Source organism: Tasmannia lanceolata, unplaced genomic scaffold (assembly GCF_043159265.1).
Source record: "Tasmannia lanceolata isolate RefF3 unplaced genomic scaffold, GAP_Taslan_0.1 ptg000008l, whole genome shotgun sequence".
Taxonomy (NCBI): Eukaryota; Viridiplantae; Streptophyta; class Magnoliopsida; order Canellales; family Winteraceae; genus Tasmannia; species Tasmannia lanceolata.
The window spans coordinates 23,430,565-23,443,120 of NW_027518685.1; the positions used below are offsets into that span (position 1 = coordinate 23,430,565).

At 38.9% G+C, this 12,556-nt stretch overlaps 2 protein-coding genes, 1 long non-coding RNA gene and 1 other non-coding gene across 5 annotated transcripts; 1 reads left to right on the forward strand and 3 right to left on the reverse strand.

The window, feature by feature from the left end:
• Nucleotides 1-414: 414 nt before the first annotated feature.
• Nucleotides 415-2,220, reverse strand: IKU1 (VQ motif-containing protein). The gene has a single exon (XM_077388705.1). The coding sequence runs from the start codon at nucleotides 2,023-2,025 to the stop codon at nucleotides 1,153-1,155; it is 873 nt and encodes a 290-aa protein (XP_077244820.1). The 5' UTR covers nucleotides 2,026-2,220; the 3' UTR covers nucleotides 415-1,152.
• LOC143884873 (uncharacterized) lies at nucleotides 415-2,451 on the reverse strand. Its single transcript, XR_013253084.1, has 2 exons — nucleotides 2,214-2,451; nucleotides 415-1,019 (listed from the first exon to the last, which is right to left on the reverse strand). It is a non-coding gene; the product is annotated as an uncharacterized LOC143884873 (long non-coding RNA).
• Nucleotides 2,452-5,688: 3,237 nt separating this feature from the next.
• Nucleotides 5,689-5,774, reverse strand: TRNAM-CAU (transfer RNA methionine (anticodon CAU)). The gene is given in 2 exon segments: nucleotides 5,689-5,724; nucleotides 5,737-5,774. It is a non-coding gene; the product is annotated as a tRNA-Met (tRNA).
• Nucleotides 5,775-7,595: 1,821 nt separating this feature from the next.
• On the forward strand, nucleotides 7,596-12,259 carry LOC143883453 (FAM50A-like protein). 2 transcript variants are annotated; one of them, XR_013252391.1, is made up of 6 exons: nucleotides 7,596-7,775; nucleotides 9,846-10,182; nucleotides 10,586-10,994; nucleotides 11,609-11,696; nucleotides 11,841-11,938; nucleotides 12,092-12,259. XR_013252391.1 is itself a non-coding variant. In XM_077386805.1 (5 exons), exons 2-5 carry the CDS (start codon nucleotides 9,865-9,867, stop codon nucleotides 11,878-11,880), a joined length of 855 nt encoding a protein of 284 aa, XP_077242920.1. In that variant the 5' UTR covers nucleotides 7,596-7,775; nucleotides 9,846-9,864; the 3' UTR covers nucleotides 11,881-12,024. The 2 variants fall into 2 exon arrangements, 1 of the variants encoding a protein (XP_077242920.1); XM_077386805.1 differs by lacking the exon at nucleotides 12,092-12,259 and having other exon boundaries at nucleotides 11,841-12,024.
• The last annotated feature ends 297 nt before the right edge of the window (nucleotides 12,260-12,556 follow it).

A 12,556-nucleotide genomic window follows, 5' to 3' on the forward strand; every position in this document is an offset into this window, starting at 1 on the left:
GTTCCCTCTAATAGTGAGCCTAGAGTTGTTATTGGACAGACAGTTCGAAGTATGCTTTCTGATCAGTTTGATAGGCTGTTTCAGACCCTACACCCGTCATTATAGCAGATGCTTCACACTACATCCGATTATTTAACTACATTTGAGTCTACAGTGTCTGTTGTCTCAGGTATATCTAGTCAAGCAATTACAACAATAGCTTTACTTAAGGAAAAAGGTAAAGACTACATGAAATAAAATGACTTCCACTGGGAATAAGAATAAACTACCTTTATTGCACGAACCAATGATTAAAAGTTAAAACCTAAACAGGTCACGATGCACCAGAATGTAAACTGCAAACATGAAAATGGTAACTACAATCAAGAGTACCAATGCCTCTTCCACTACATTCATATAGAGTATGCAATAACGGAACCGAAGCACGGTAATATTGAAATAAAATGTAAGCAATTTTCCTGGGCCCCAAACCATCATTACGAAATAGGAATACATCAAGTAGCTATAAGCACTTACAAGTTGAAATCTTTTGAGTAGAGGATCGAGCATATAGCACTAATGATACATCAATATGCATACATAAGGTACAAACAATTAGCAAATGAACAGTAGCTCAAGAACTTACTCCGACAGTTGGGATATTCAAAGAACAATCGTCAATGTCTAAACTGAATAGTGCTGACAACAGAATTGTAAGAATCTTCATCTACTGAACAGTCTAATTGATAAACTCATCAGAGAGCACCTACCTCATTTCCTGATATAGCTGTCTAGTTGGAGTCTCCAATCTCCATCTCCCAGAAAAATAAAAAGTTGTCATCTTATCTAAAATGACACTTATGGAGCAATCCCCAACGCTTCACCATCAGAACTCAATAGGTTCCAATTGTTATACTGTCCATAAGCCGTTTGTCGTGAGAAAGGTAGCAACAATAGCAATAAAAGCAGGAGAGATCTTGATATTTATTGAAGTAGCCCCTCATGGTTGTATAAAATACAGTATCACATAAACAAGCTCCCTTGGAAAAAAAAAAAAAGCAGAGTCAATTGATGACATGAAAGCTCCCACGATCCATCGAGCTTAGAATACTGTTAAAATACATAATTGAAAGAAACTCTTGAACAAGAAAAGGACTGTGTAAGCAAAGGCAATCAATCCCTCCACCTAGGGCTCGGGATGGGCAGAAACCCCGAAGGGGATGATGGGAACCAAAAGCCGGGAGAAGGTGGAGGTTGTGGTCCAGGACCCAAAATCCCTGGAGACCGAGGCAATGGAGAGAAGGAGAAATTGGGAGTCAACGGAGGAGGGTACTGAAAGCCCGGCGAAAGCAACGGATAAGGAGACTGCTGGGACAATAGATTCAAGAAACTGTTTGGGGACTGCAAGAGAAACTGTGAAGTTGGAGAAGGCAATAGAGGTGGGTTATTGCCTCGCGGAGAAGGGAAAGCCGGGATAGGCGGAGTAGGAAGTATGCCCGACGAGGGACCCTGACCGTGACCTTGAACTTGGGTCTGTGTAGAACCCGTATCAATCGAATTTTGAAGGTAACGCATATAAGCAGAGATCGGTGAGTCGGCCGTGTTGGACCAAATTGAGTCTACAGGCGTCACGGGCGGCATAGGTGGGAAGGATGGGTGACCAGGTCTACCAAAGAACGGCGAATTAGGGTTAGCGTTAGGGTTCATGTTGTTGTTGAATTGGGCTGGTGCAACGGGCGGCTGGGGAATTGGGGGTCGGGTCGTTAATGGAGGCGGGCGAATCTTTTGCAAGCGCATGCTTGGGGGTTTAGGAGGGTTGTGAGGAGGGATAGGGGGAGGGTCTTGTGAAGGGGAACCAGTCAATTGTTGGACTATGTTGCGAAAATCGTTCTTACTGATGTTATAAATCTGGGGTTGTGGCGGTTGCTTAGGGTTAGGGTTTCCGAAATTGGGTTGATGCAAGGGACTTTTTCTGATGTTTTTTCCCATCTTGTTCACACCCAAATGCTCGTTATGCCTATTCTGGTTAAAATTCGAGTTGTCCATTTAGACCTAATTGAAACTCAAAAATTAATCTTCCAAAACATAGATTATTTTAAAACTTTCCCAGCTTCAAAAACAAAAACCCTAGATCTTTCTCTGCTCCGAAATCCAAACGCCCAATTAATCACAGATCCTTTTTTTTTCCACAACCAGTCAACAGTAAGATAAACGAAAGGAGCCAAAAATCATACCTTATATTGCTCCCAATCTTTCAATTGATTCAACAAAACGGAAAGATAAGAGAATACCTAGAAGAACCAAACCGTGGTGCGATTCCTGAGAGGGTTAGAAAACAAAAACCCTAGATCTTCAGCATAATTTCGAGCTAGCCTTAAAAAAGAGTTCTTTGAAAAGTAAACACGGAAAGGGAAAAGAAACGGAGAGTATTAGAATTGTTAGAATTTCCCTTTTTTTCCTTCTTATTTGACTTTTTAGGGAGAATCAGGTCTGCCCCTTGTGAGAGACAGAGAGTCTAATAATAAAGGGTGGTCATGATTTTTGTCGCCCCTCAGTAGGATAATGCGCTCCACTTGTAAGGTGATTTGACGTCAAAAAGCGTTCTGCCCCAATTCACCGTTACAAATGAGGCGCATTATCCTATAGGGGGGCGAAAAAATCATCTCCCATCTAATAAATCTCTAATGACGGTCGGCTTACGTTTTACTTGTCTTCTATTGGGTCTTTTTTCTCTCCGCTGCTTCGCCACAGAGAGTAAAAGGGGGTGTGAACGAAAGAAAAAAGAGTCCCGGAACAAAAATTAAAAATTTGGCAGCGCGAGTACAAATTTTAACGAGGAATGCTAAAATCGAGGGCGTCTTTGTGAAACTGGGCTGAAAGGGCACCCCATTAGCTGCACGTCACCATCGTGCATTCAAAATGACTGGAAGTTAGAAGTATAAAAATGCACATTGGTGACTTGTACCCAGTGGGGGCGCCCTATGAGCTCATTTTTGCAAGGGTGCCCACGAGTTCAGCATACCTATGATAAGACAATTGATATTGGCACTACCACTTTTTGATGATTGCACGAACTCATTGTCTTTTATTATTTAAACAACCATCAAAGAGTTAGGAAAGTGATAAATCCGCCCCTTTCTTTACTTGGGACAGCCAGCTCCAATGTACTAATGACGGTAGAGGGGCTGATGTACTCCACGTGAGAAGGATTCAGCGGGCCTGATTGCCACCAACGCAGGTTGTCCCATGTAAAGAATAGGGGCAAATTTATAATTTCCCATGAGTTATTACAATTTCAAAAGCTCTTGTGAGATCCCACATCGAAAAGGAGGAAAAGATTTCAGGCTATTTTCAGCATCTTCAAAGGATGAGCCCCGCAGAGTAAGTCGGGCACCGTTAGTGCTGCTAGAAAACAAAACCAGAGAAGATGATAACTCCCATAACCCCACAATATTTACACAGTGGGATCAGGGCGTGACAGCTCTCAGAAGCCAATTAAAAAGGAAAAGACAATTTCAATTTGTGCATTTATTAAATATAGTTGTACCAATATGAACAGCCTATAATAAAGGCTTTATTAAATATAGTAGTACAATATTAACAGCCTAAAAGAAAGGCTACTGATATTGGAATGACCATATTTTGTTAATAGAACCAACTAATCAGCTAATAAAAAGTTTTAGATAATGTGAGTTCGGTCCATTATTAAAAAAAGGTTGTCTGGATATCAATAGCCTAATTAAATAATATAGGAATTTTTTTGCGAGAAAGACCTTTGTGTGCAAGGTATCATCCAATTATGTCATCAATAATCACCTATTATCTAAAAGGTTAAGATTTTAAATAGGCTACTGATATTGGCACTATTATGTTATACTAGTTGTACAAAAAGCTATACGATGCTTGTTAAATCAGAAAAGAAAAGACAAGATAAGTTAGTTCAATTGTTAAAATAGGGTAGTGCAAATATTAATTTCTAAATATTCTGAAAGCTAACTATAATTGTTGTGATGTTATTATTCTTAAAATTACAATTTACCCTTACAATTTATTTATTTTATGCTTTAACTCGTCTTAAAACTCTTCTTCACTCTTCCTTTCTTTGTTTTCCTCAGCCAAGACGAAAAATTAGCTCTATTGATCTTCCTCAGGCCGTGTTCGTCTTAGATTTTGACAACGTTTAATTTTTGAATTCAAAATCTGTTTTGGGGTCACAATCCGCTGTCAAAGTCTTGAGTCTCTTGGCAACCCACATTTAATGTTGAATCCAATAATCGGTTTTGGAATCACAGTTGGCGTCAAAATCTAAAACAAACGGGCCTTAGTGTCATTGCCAATTTTCTCACTCGAGTGATTTTTTAATATCAAGGAGTTGTTGGGTTTTGAACTCAGGACCTAAGGCTGTTCTCATTTCTTGGAAACAACCAGTTACTCCAAAAGCTTAAGTTGTTAATTAAAGTTAGTGTTATTTAAACATTTACTTGGGAAAGCACCCTCTAGAATATCTATGACTACTATTTTATGCTGGAGAGGGGCTGATCCAAGTATGTACTAACTAATATTTAGCGTTGGACATTAACAAATATTATAAGAACCAATGTAAAATTAATTCAATTTGGTTAAATGCAGATAAACTCTAAGTGCATAGTAGGAACTACAAAAATAGGGGTATTTTGTCCTCCTCGAGATATGAAGAGTCAACATTGGGACCTATTCATATCTTTGAACACTCTAAAACCGTTTCATACGTCATTGAACGTTTTATTATTGTATGTATAATTTAGTTAGAAGATGTGATAAGGAAAGGACTAAATCCGAATTAACAGATTTTAGAATTTGATGACATATACTGGCAGATTTGGATCCATATAAACCATTTTTTTATCACCCGAAATCCTCTCAGTCACGCCTTACTGTCTGGCTTTTTTTAAGGGAAGTGATATATTGGCCCCTCTTATATTCCCTGGCCAATCTCCTCTAGCATAAGGGTGCAACTCGGGTCGGGTTGAGGCCAACCCGACCCAATCCGAGGAATGATTTCCTCAACCCGACCCAACTCGTCTCGGTTTCCATGTTGAACCGCGTTTAGACCATTTTAATATGTTGGTCCCACTTGTACTTCTGCTGCCATTATTTTTCCTTAGAAAATATGCAAGGATGTCATATACCAACAGTGCAAGTCGCATCCTGTAATTTAAAATTTTAAAAATAGTACGCACTTCAGTGTGTGTATATAAATATATAATGCACCAAGTATCAACACTGATGAAGTATCCTCAACTATTAAAAGTCTAAAAGTAAAAGAGTAAAAAGTCTAAAACTGTAAATATTACTAAAATTTGAAAAAAATAAAAAAAATTACCAGAAAATGGTTGGGTTACAATTCGAGTCGGGTTGCCCGATACCCCAATTTGACCCAACCCGATTTTCAGTCGGGTTATAAATTCCCAAACCCAAAAAAGAATTCAACCCAACCAGCCCAAAAATCAGGTTGAACTTGACGCAAGTTGCACCCTTACTCTAGTGTATCTTTTTTTTTTTTGGTAAGCTGGGGTTACCCCACGCGGTGGGCCTAGTAAGAAAAGGGGAAAAATATAACATTTACCTTTTTAAACCTTCACTTCATGAGACTTGCTGGCAATGGTTCGTGTGCCCATGGTTATTTTGGGAAATTGTGGAAGGAACTAGTGACTAAAATTGGCAAAATTATGGGGTGAGAGAGGCTCGAACTCTCGACCTCAGGATTACTCGCAAAGCTATGAGACCTACGCGCTAGCCAACTGCGCCACCACCCCATGTTGTTGAGGAAACGAATTTTTAAATACATATAAAATTAAAAAAAGACTCATGTCATCTTGATCAATGCTAGATCAATGGCTAGGATCATCCAAATATGGTGGGATTTTAAATAATGTACTAGGTTAGTAGAGTTCCTAGCCCTGATCATAGAATATATTTAGTGAGCCCATCTCAATATTCTTTCTCATTTTCTTAGTTATCCATCTCCGGACCGCAGAATGAATGGCTAGGATTATCCAATCGAAGGGACTTTCATCGCAGAGTATCTTTATGGTGGGCTCATTGATGAAGGGTTTTAGATAGGGTCGACATCATGTGGGATGGGCTTAAGCTGCTCATTCCGAGTGTTTCTAATAGTAGTATCCAGTATCCACATTTACAAAAATTCATTTTGGGAAAATATTTTGAAAATTCGGAAGATAAAATGTGTTCTGCTGCCCTTTTCCGCTGTGGAGAATGAAAAAATAATAATAATCAAGAATTGCGTTCAATAAATCAAGATTTTATATGATGGGTGATCTTATAAACCCATATTTTCAAAAAGTACGGAACGAAGAACACCATAGGAAGATCTAAACCGTCCATTTGGACTGCCACAAAGTAAAAAGAGGGTGCCCCAAAAATCATTTCCACAGGATGATCATAACCCTCCGATCTATACAGGGACTGTACATTATTGAAACATCGATAGATCGGATGGTTAGGGTCATCCTATGGAAATGATTGTTGGGGAACCCCTATTTACGCTGTGGCTATCCAAATGGACGGTTTGGATCATCGTATGGTGTGGGCCGTGTCATACTTTTTGAAAAATACGGGTTCATACGGCCACACATCATATAAGATCTACAATAAAAAAAAAAGGGCGATGATAAATTCACACCCCTTGTATGATAAATCGCACCCATGTAACATGAAAAAGCATTAAAAGTCCCCCGCATATTCCACGTTACGCGGATTATCCCGTAGGGGGTGCAAATTTATCATCTCCCTTAATCAAACCCATTTCCCCAAGGTGTCAATGGATCGAGACGGTCCGATGGTAGTCCAAATCCGAGCCTTAATAGACAGGATCTAGGCACATTAGAAGGATCCATGGACATATTTTGAATCCTCTTCATAAGATCTGAAAAATTTTGGATCGTGATCAAGATATGGCAAAAAAATCCGATCAATAGTCACGATCCAATGCCCTTTTACTAAAATACCCTCAAAATAGTTCTTATATTAAGTCTTCAATGAGGGGTATTTCCATAAAAAAGAACCAAATATTGCGTAGCTTAAGACTTTTCACTTCCCCTCTTTTCCGAACATCGTTTTCTCTTCCTTTCCTCAATCGATTTTTCTTCTTGTAAACTTGCCACTCACCCTCAATAAGGATTAGTTACTAGAAACTTTTATCCTCACGCACCCTCGAACATTAGAGTTCTTTTCAATAATAAAATCCTATCCTTCATCAAAATCTAATTATTTTCTGAATTGAGGAAGTTTTGGAGTTCATTTCAAGTAAAGAAACCTGACATTTTTTTGTGGTTTTGTAAGTAGGACCTACTAGGACACTCCGACGGTCCGATTTGAAATGGATCGTGATTGAGACACAAGAAGTAGTATCCGATGAACACTCCGAATCCGATCCAACCGATAAGGGATTTGAATGGATTGTGACTAAGACATAGGTGTGCGCAGTTAAGACGCGGGTGCGTACGTTAGAATATCTCACAAGTTCAAATTCGTAGCCGGGAAAAGGACCGGGTTTTTTTGGTTTCTCGTTAAATGCGCCCTATAACTTTGAAGGCCGTTACGCGTTCAACCACCAATACTCCTCCAAACCAGACGACATTTCCTCCTTCCTTTCCCATTCTCTAAACTTATATATTCTTTTTTCTCATCTCCCTCATCCTTTTATCCTTCCCTACAAACCCTAACTTTTTTCCAAAAATTCCTTTCTTAATCATTCGCATTCCAGTTCTTCTGCCTCGAACCAGTAGAATTTTCAGGTGAGATCCTCCTTTTGCCTTTCTTTCGCATTTTCATGCCTTGGTTTTTCTGAAATGTTGCGTGATATTTGAATTTAATGTATGAGATCATAGTGTTTTTGATATTATGAATTTGTGATTCACTGATTTATGGAGAGGGCGTAGGGTTTGGTTGGGAATTTCGGAGGGAGATGAGAATCCAGGGTTTCGGATTGAAGAAATTAGGGTTTTTTTGTGGCATGTTTTATTCTGTTTGGGACGTGGCCGATTTGAGCACTTTAACTCGTGTTTGCATCTTTAGTACAATGGAACTTGTTCTGCTAATTCTCTTCTGATTTGAATTAATCGAGACTTAATTCAACTGGAAACTCGAAAATTGTATAAATTCTGTCCCTATTTTTGTAAAATACATTTAATTGCTTGTGAGGTACTCAACAAAGAAAGACAATTTTGTGTAGCATTATCCACTGAATTATGATTACTATTTTCTTACTAAATTAGTTGATTCTGTTGCTGATCGGCATTGTTTTCTCACTGTCTTTCCCAAGTGGGCCCCACCATATGTATGACATGTCTGTGTCATGACCGGGACCTTTAATCTGGCTAGATCACCACATGATCACATAGTGATCATGGGTCCCATGCTGAAAGGATGATCCCAGTTCCTCAATCAAGATAGGTTCCTTTTAAGTGTTTTCCCATAAGAATTGACCTTTGGAACTGGGATCAACAAAGAATTGACCATAAGAATTTCCCATAAGAATTGACCATAAGAATTGACCTAGGGACCATCGCATAAGGCATTTCTCGGACTGGCTGTTGCATGAGTGATCACCCAAAATTGATAGTGGCACGCTCATTTATTCTCTTCTTCCTTCTTGCATTTAGCACTCCACATACTTTTGATCAACAAATCTACCCACTGCCATATTCTTAATCTTGCTTTTTATGATTTTCTCAAAGTTGTTGATATTTGCCTATCACAGGCGCTAATTGTCGCTCATTGTCCTTTTTTCTTCTAGTTTCTTTCTTGTTTTCAAAATCATAATTTCTTATTCCAGTTGAGGTGCCTCAATTCATCGAGATGCATGCCTAAAATAAAACTCTACTCAGTTGAGGTTCCTCGCCTTCTTGAGGTGCGTGCCTGAGAGAGTACTTCCATATTCCATGAGGATCGGTAATGAAAGTCGACCCATGAAGTCTTGCCGATCGAGGCCCATTCTTGGCCACGCATTGGTCCATAGTGACCCATTTTCAAAAGGATAGATATTCAAAATTGGTCTAAGAAAACTCACCCATCGAGGCTTGAGTATCATTTGGCTACATCGAGGCCATAATCTGTTAAGATCCATTGTCTTTTATAAGCCCTATTCACGGCACATCAACAAACGACATCTTCTTCGTCAATCAGTATCAACCATCATCAGTTGACATTCGGCAACAACATTAGAGGATATTCATCATCAAACTTTGACAGTGCGCTTCAAAGAACAAGATTTTATTTTCTTATGGGAATTCTAGTGGAAAATTTTATTTTCATATTGGGGAATTTTATTGTAATCAAATGTATGTCGATTTTTCAATCCACATACGTTTGAGGGGACATGTTAGAATATGTGAGATCCAACCATTGGATTGGGTGTAGATCTCACCGTTGGATTACGTTGGTGGTAGATTAAGTAAGTGGGTTAAATGGGGTAATCTAGCTAGGTTAGGCAGTTAGATTAAATTAGTAATTAGGTTAGAATAGAATATTACATTCTTATCTCTTCGCATGTTTATCATATCATCTTTCTATATTTATCCCCTTGAATTTTTTATATAAACACACATTAGGGCTCTTGTAATTCATCCAAGAAATCAACGATTAGCGAAGTTTTCTATAATTTATCAGGTGTCTGTGAGATGATTTGCTAAATTTTTGGTTGTTTTCTATTACCAATGAATGCTTCCTAGAATGGTGTTAGGTTCTACTCTCCATTTTATGTGTTCTGTGTCATGGTTTTTACAAAAAAAACTTTTTTTGTGATAACTACTAACAGCCGTATACAAAGTTCACTTTTAGCATAACCATTAGCAATGCTATTTCAGGTGAGGCGATAGAAGTTCTATGGATGTAGAGAATCGTCGGCTTAAGAACCGAGTAAGACAACAACGGTACAGGGCTCGTAAACGTGATGAAAAAGCTAAGAGAGATGCATATGTTGGTCAAGGGGACCACAGTGCGTGCCTTGAAGAAAACCCATTGCATGTGGACTTCTCTATCTTGGGTACACCCATTGTGGCTAATGGACATCCTGCATCAAGACCTTTTGTGAGTTCTGAAGCCCAGCCTAGACAGCAAGATGGCGTTGATGATTGTGGAGTGAATGCTTATGAAGATATGGATATTACCAATTGTGATCACCACAAGTTCTTTGCACAAAATGTGAGTTTTCATCCATTTCTCTTTAAAATTTTCCTATAATTTAGATTCAGTTCTCTTTGATAGCAAGGAAAAACAGGTAGCAGCTATAGACACATCCATGGATTTAAATTCCAGTTTCCGAAACCGATTTTTTTTGCAAATTTCGGGCATTTCGGCCGAAAGTATTTCAATTTCGGGCGAAATTGAAACCAAAATCCGGAATTGCAATGATTTTCAGGCAAAATATCGGACCAAAATTTCGAATTTCGATTGAAATTTAAAACCATGGATACAGCTCAGTATTTCTGGAGATCCTAGACATGGACATATGGAGTTTAATGATAGGAGCATCGAGTAGTGAAAAGATCCAATCGCTGTATGGATCCCCCTGTATACATTTTATCATCGTGTTTGACCTATCCAGGTTATACAACCATTTCCCAGAATGGGAGAAGTTAATGCCGTAAGAGAATGCAGTAAAAGTCATCATGACCTTACGGCCCGTCGCCTGAAGAACAGAGAACGACAACGTAGATACCGAGCCCGGAAGCGTGTGGTCGCAGATATGAAAAATGCAGAGCTGAGCAATCAATCAACTTCACTTCAAATTGAACCACACCCAGGAGGTGTTGTTACCAAATTTGAGGCTCGAGTATATTGCCATCGGAAATGGAAGAAAGAAGCAAGAGAGATTTGTTCATCAAGAGAACCAGAGGACAAATCAGAGATCAATTTAGAAAATGAACATCAAGCATGCTCTTTGCACATGGACTTTCAAGCTTGTCTTGGCCGTGATATGCACGCACAAATAAAAGCAGAGCCACTAGTAGGAGGTGAATTTCATTATGAGTATCCTGTCAACCCTGGTGGTTATGAAGCAAATGATACTATTCAAGGTCGAAGACATTGGAAGACAGCTGCAAGAAATAAGGAGGAATGAAGTGCTTATAAGAATCATCCTGATCAAGCACTTAATATTTCGCAAGCTCCCATACGACACTCCAATTAGATCATATGAGGAATGATAGAATGAAGGCCGCCCTTGCAAAAACCAACTTCAAGGGCGCCCCCATTGGTCAGTTTCAGCAAAAGTCAAAGCTTTTTCGTTTTTTCGTGCACCATCCAGTTTTTTCGACCCCATCTTAATTGCACTTTGATGACACTGACCAATGGGGGCTCCATTGAAAGTGGTTTTTGCAAGGGTGCCCTTCATTCTATCGTTCCTCTATTTAAAAATCTCAATCTCAGTCCACACACTGTCCATAACCGGTTCACCCGAGTTCTTCGAAGAGACTTCAAACATAGTAGAACTCACAACATTCTGATGGGTTCATTCATTAAGCAAATTCTAGTAGTGTTTATTGTTAAAACTTTTGCTTTGTAAGCTTCATTTCTCTTTTGAGCTTCATTAGCATTGATACATCTACTACTATAATAACTTGAACAGGGAACAGAAAAAGAAAGCCTTCTTCACAATTGGGCCTCTGCAAATCGAATGATCAAGGCAGTGGATGCTGTCCTGTGCAGAAAACATGGTAACAATAACTCACAATGGTTAGAAATGTCACATGAGAAATTGTGATGCATAGAACTTGGTCATGACCAGAGACTGTCTACAAATTTTAGGTACTCACTCACCTGAAATATTCAATGTTACTAACCAAGTTTAACTTTTGTAGGCTTTGGGTCTCTGTGATTGCTTTACATATATCAATGTAATAGAGTCAAATCCACAAGCTAGTTGGCTAATGTGAGATATCTGAGTGCCAGTGATGAGGTATGCACATTTCGTGTATCATTACCGAGTATTTCATATACAGTGTACCCAAAAGTATTTAAAGTAGAAAAGAAAATGGACTAGAAGAGGCTTCATGTGATATGATGCTTTTTTTTTTTTTTTTTTGAAATGGTAATAGATACTTTACTGCAGGTTTTAACAGATATCAATGGTAACTACAGCATATTACTACCAGTGAGCAAAACAAAAGAAAAAACTCACCTCAACTTGTGGTAGAACACTTGTAATATGAAAAAGAATTGCTGATTATCAACTGCTCTCTCTATACCTTCCTTTTCAAGTTTGTCTTCTGTCGCATTCGTGGTTCTCTCGAAATGGTGAAATTTACTACAGTGAAAAGACGCCCATGACTAAGGGAGTAGAGTCCTTGCTTCTACTTCGTTGGGTGTTCATACCACTATATATTATCTTTTAACCCGTGAAGTAGAGCCCTTGCTTCTACTTCGTTGGAGTCACAAACACCAGCTGGCCCATAATACATTGTAAGTACATTCCCATTTGAGTCTCGAAAAAGCTCTTCACTCCGGTTCAACCGAATTCGCCCTCCGAGCTACCATCAAAATTTAGTTTTATACACCACAACCACATGGGAGATGC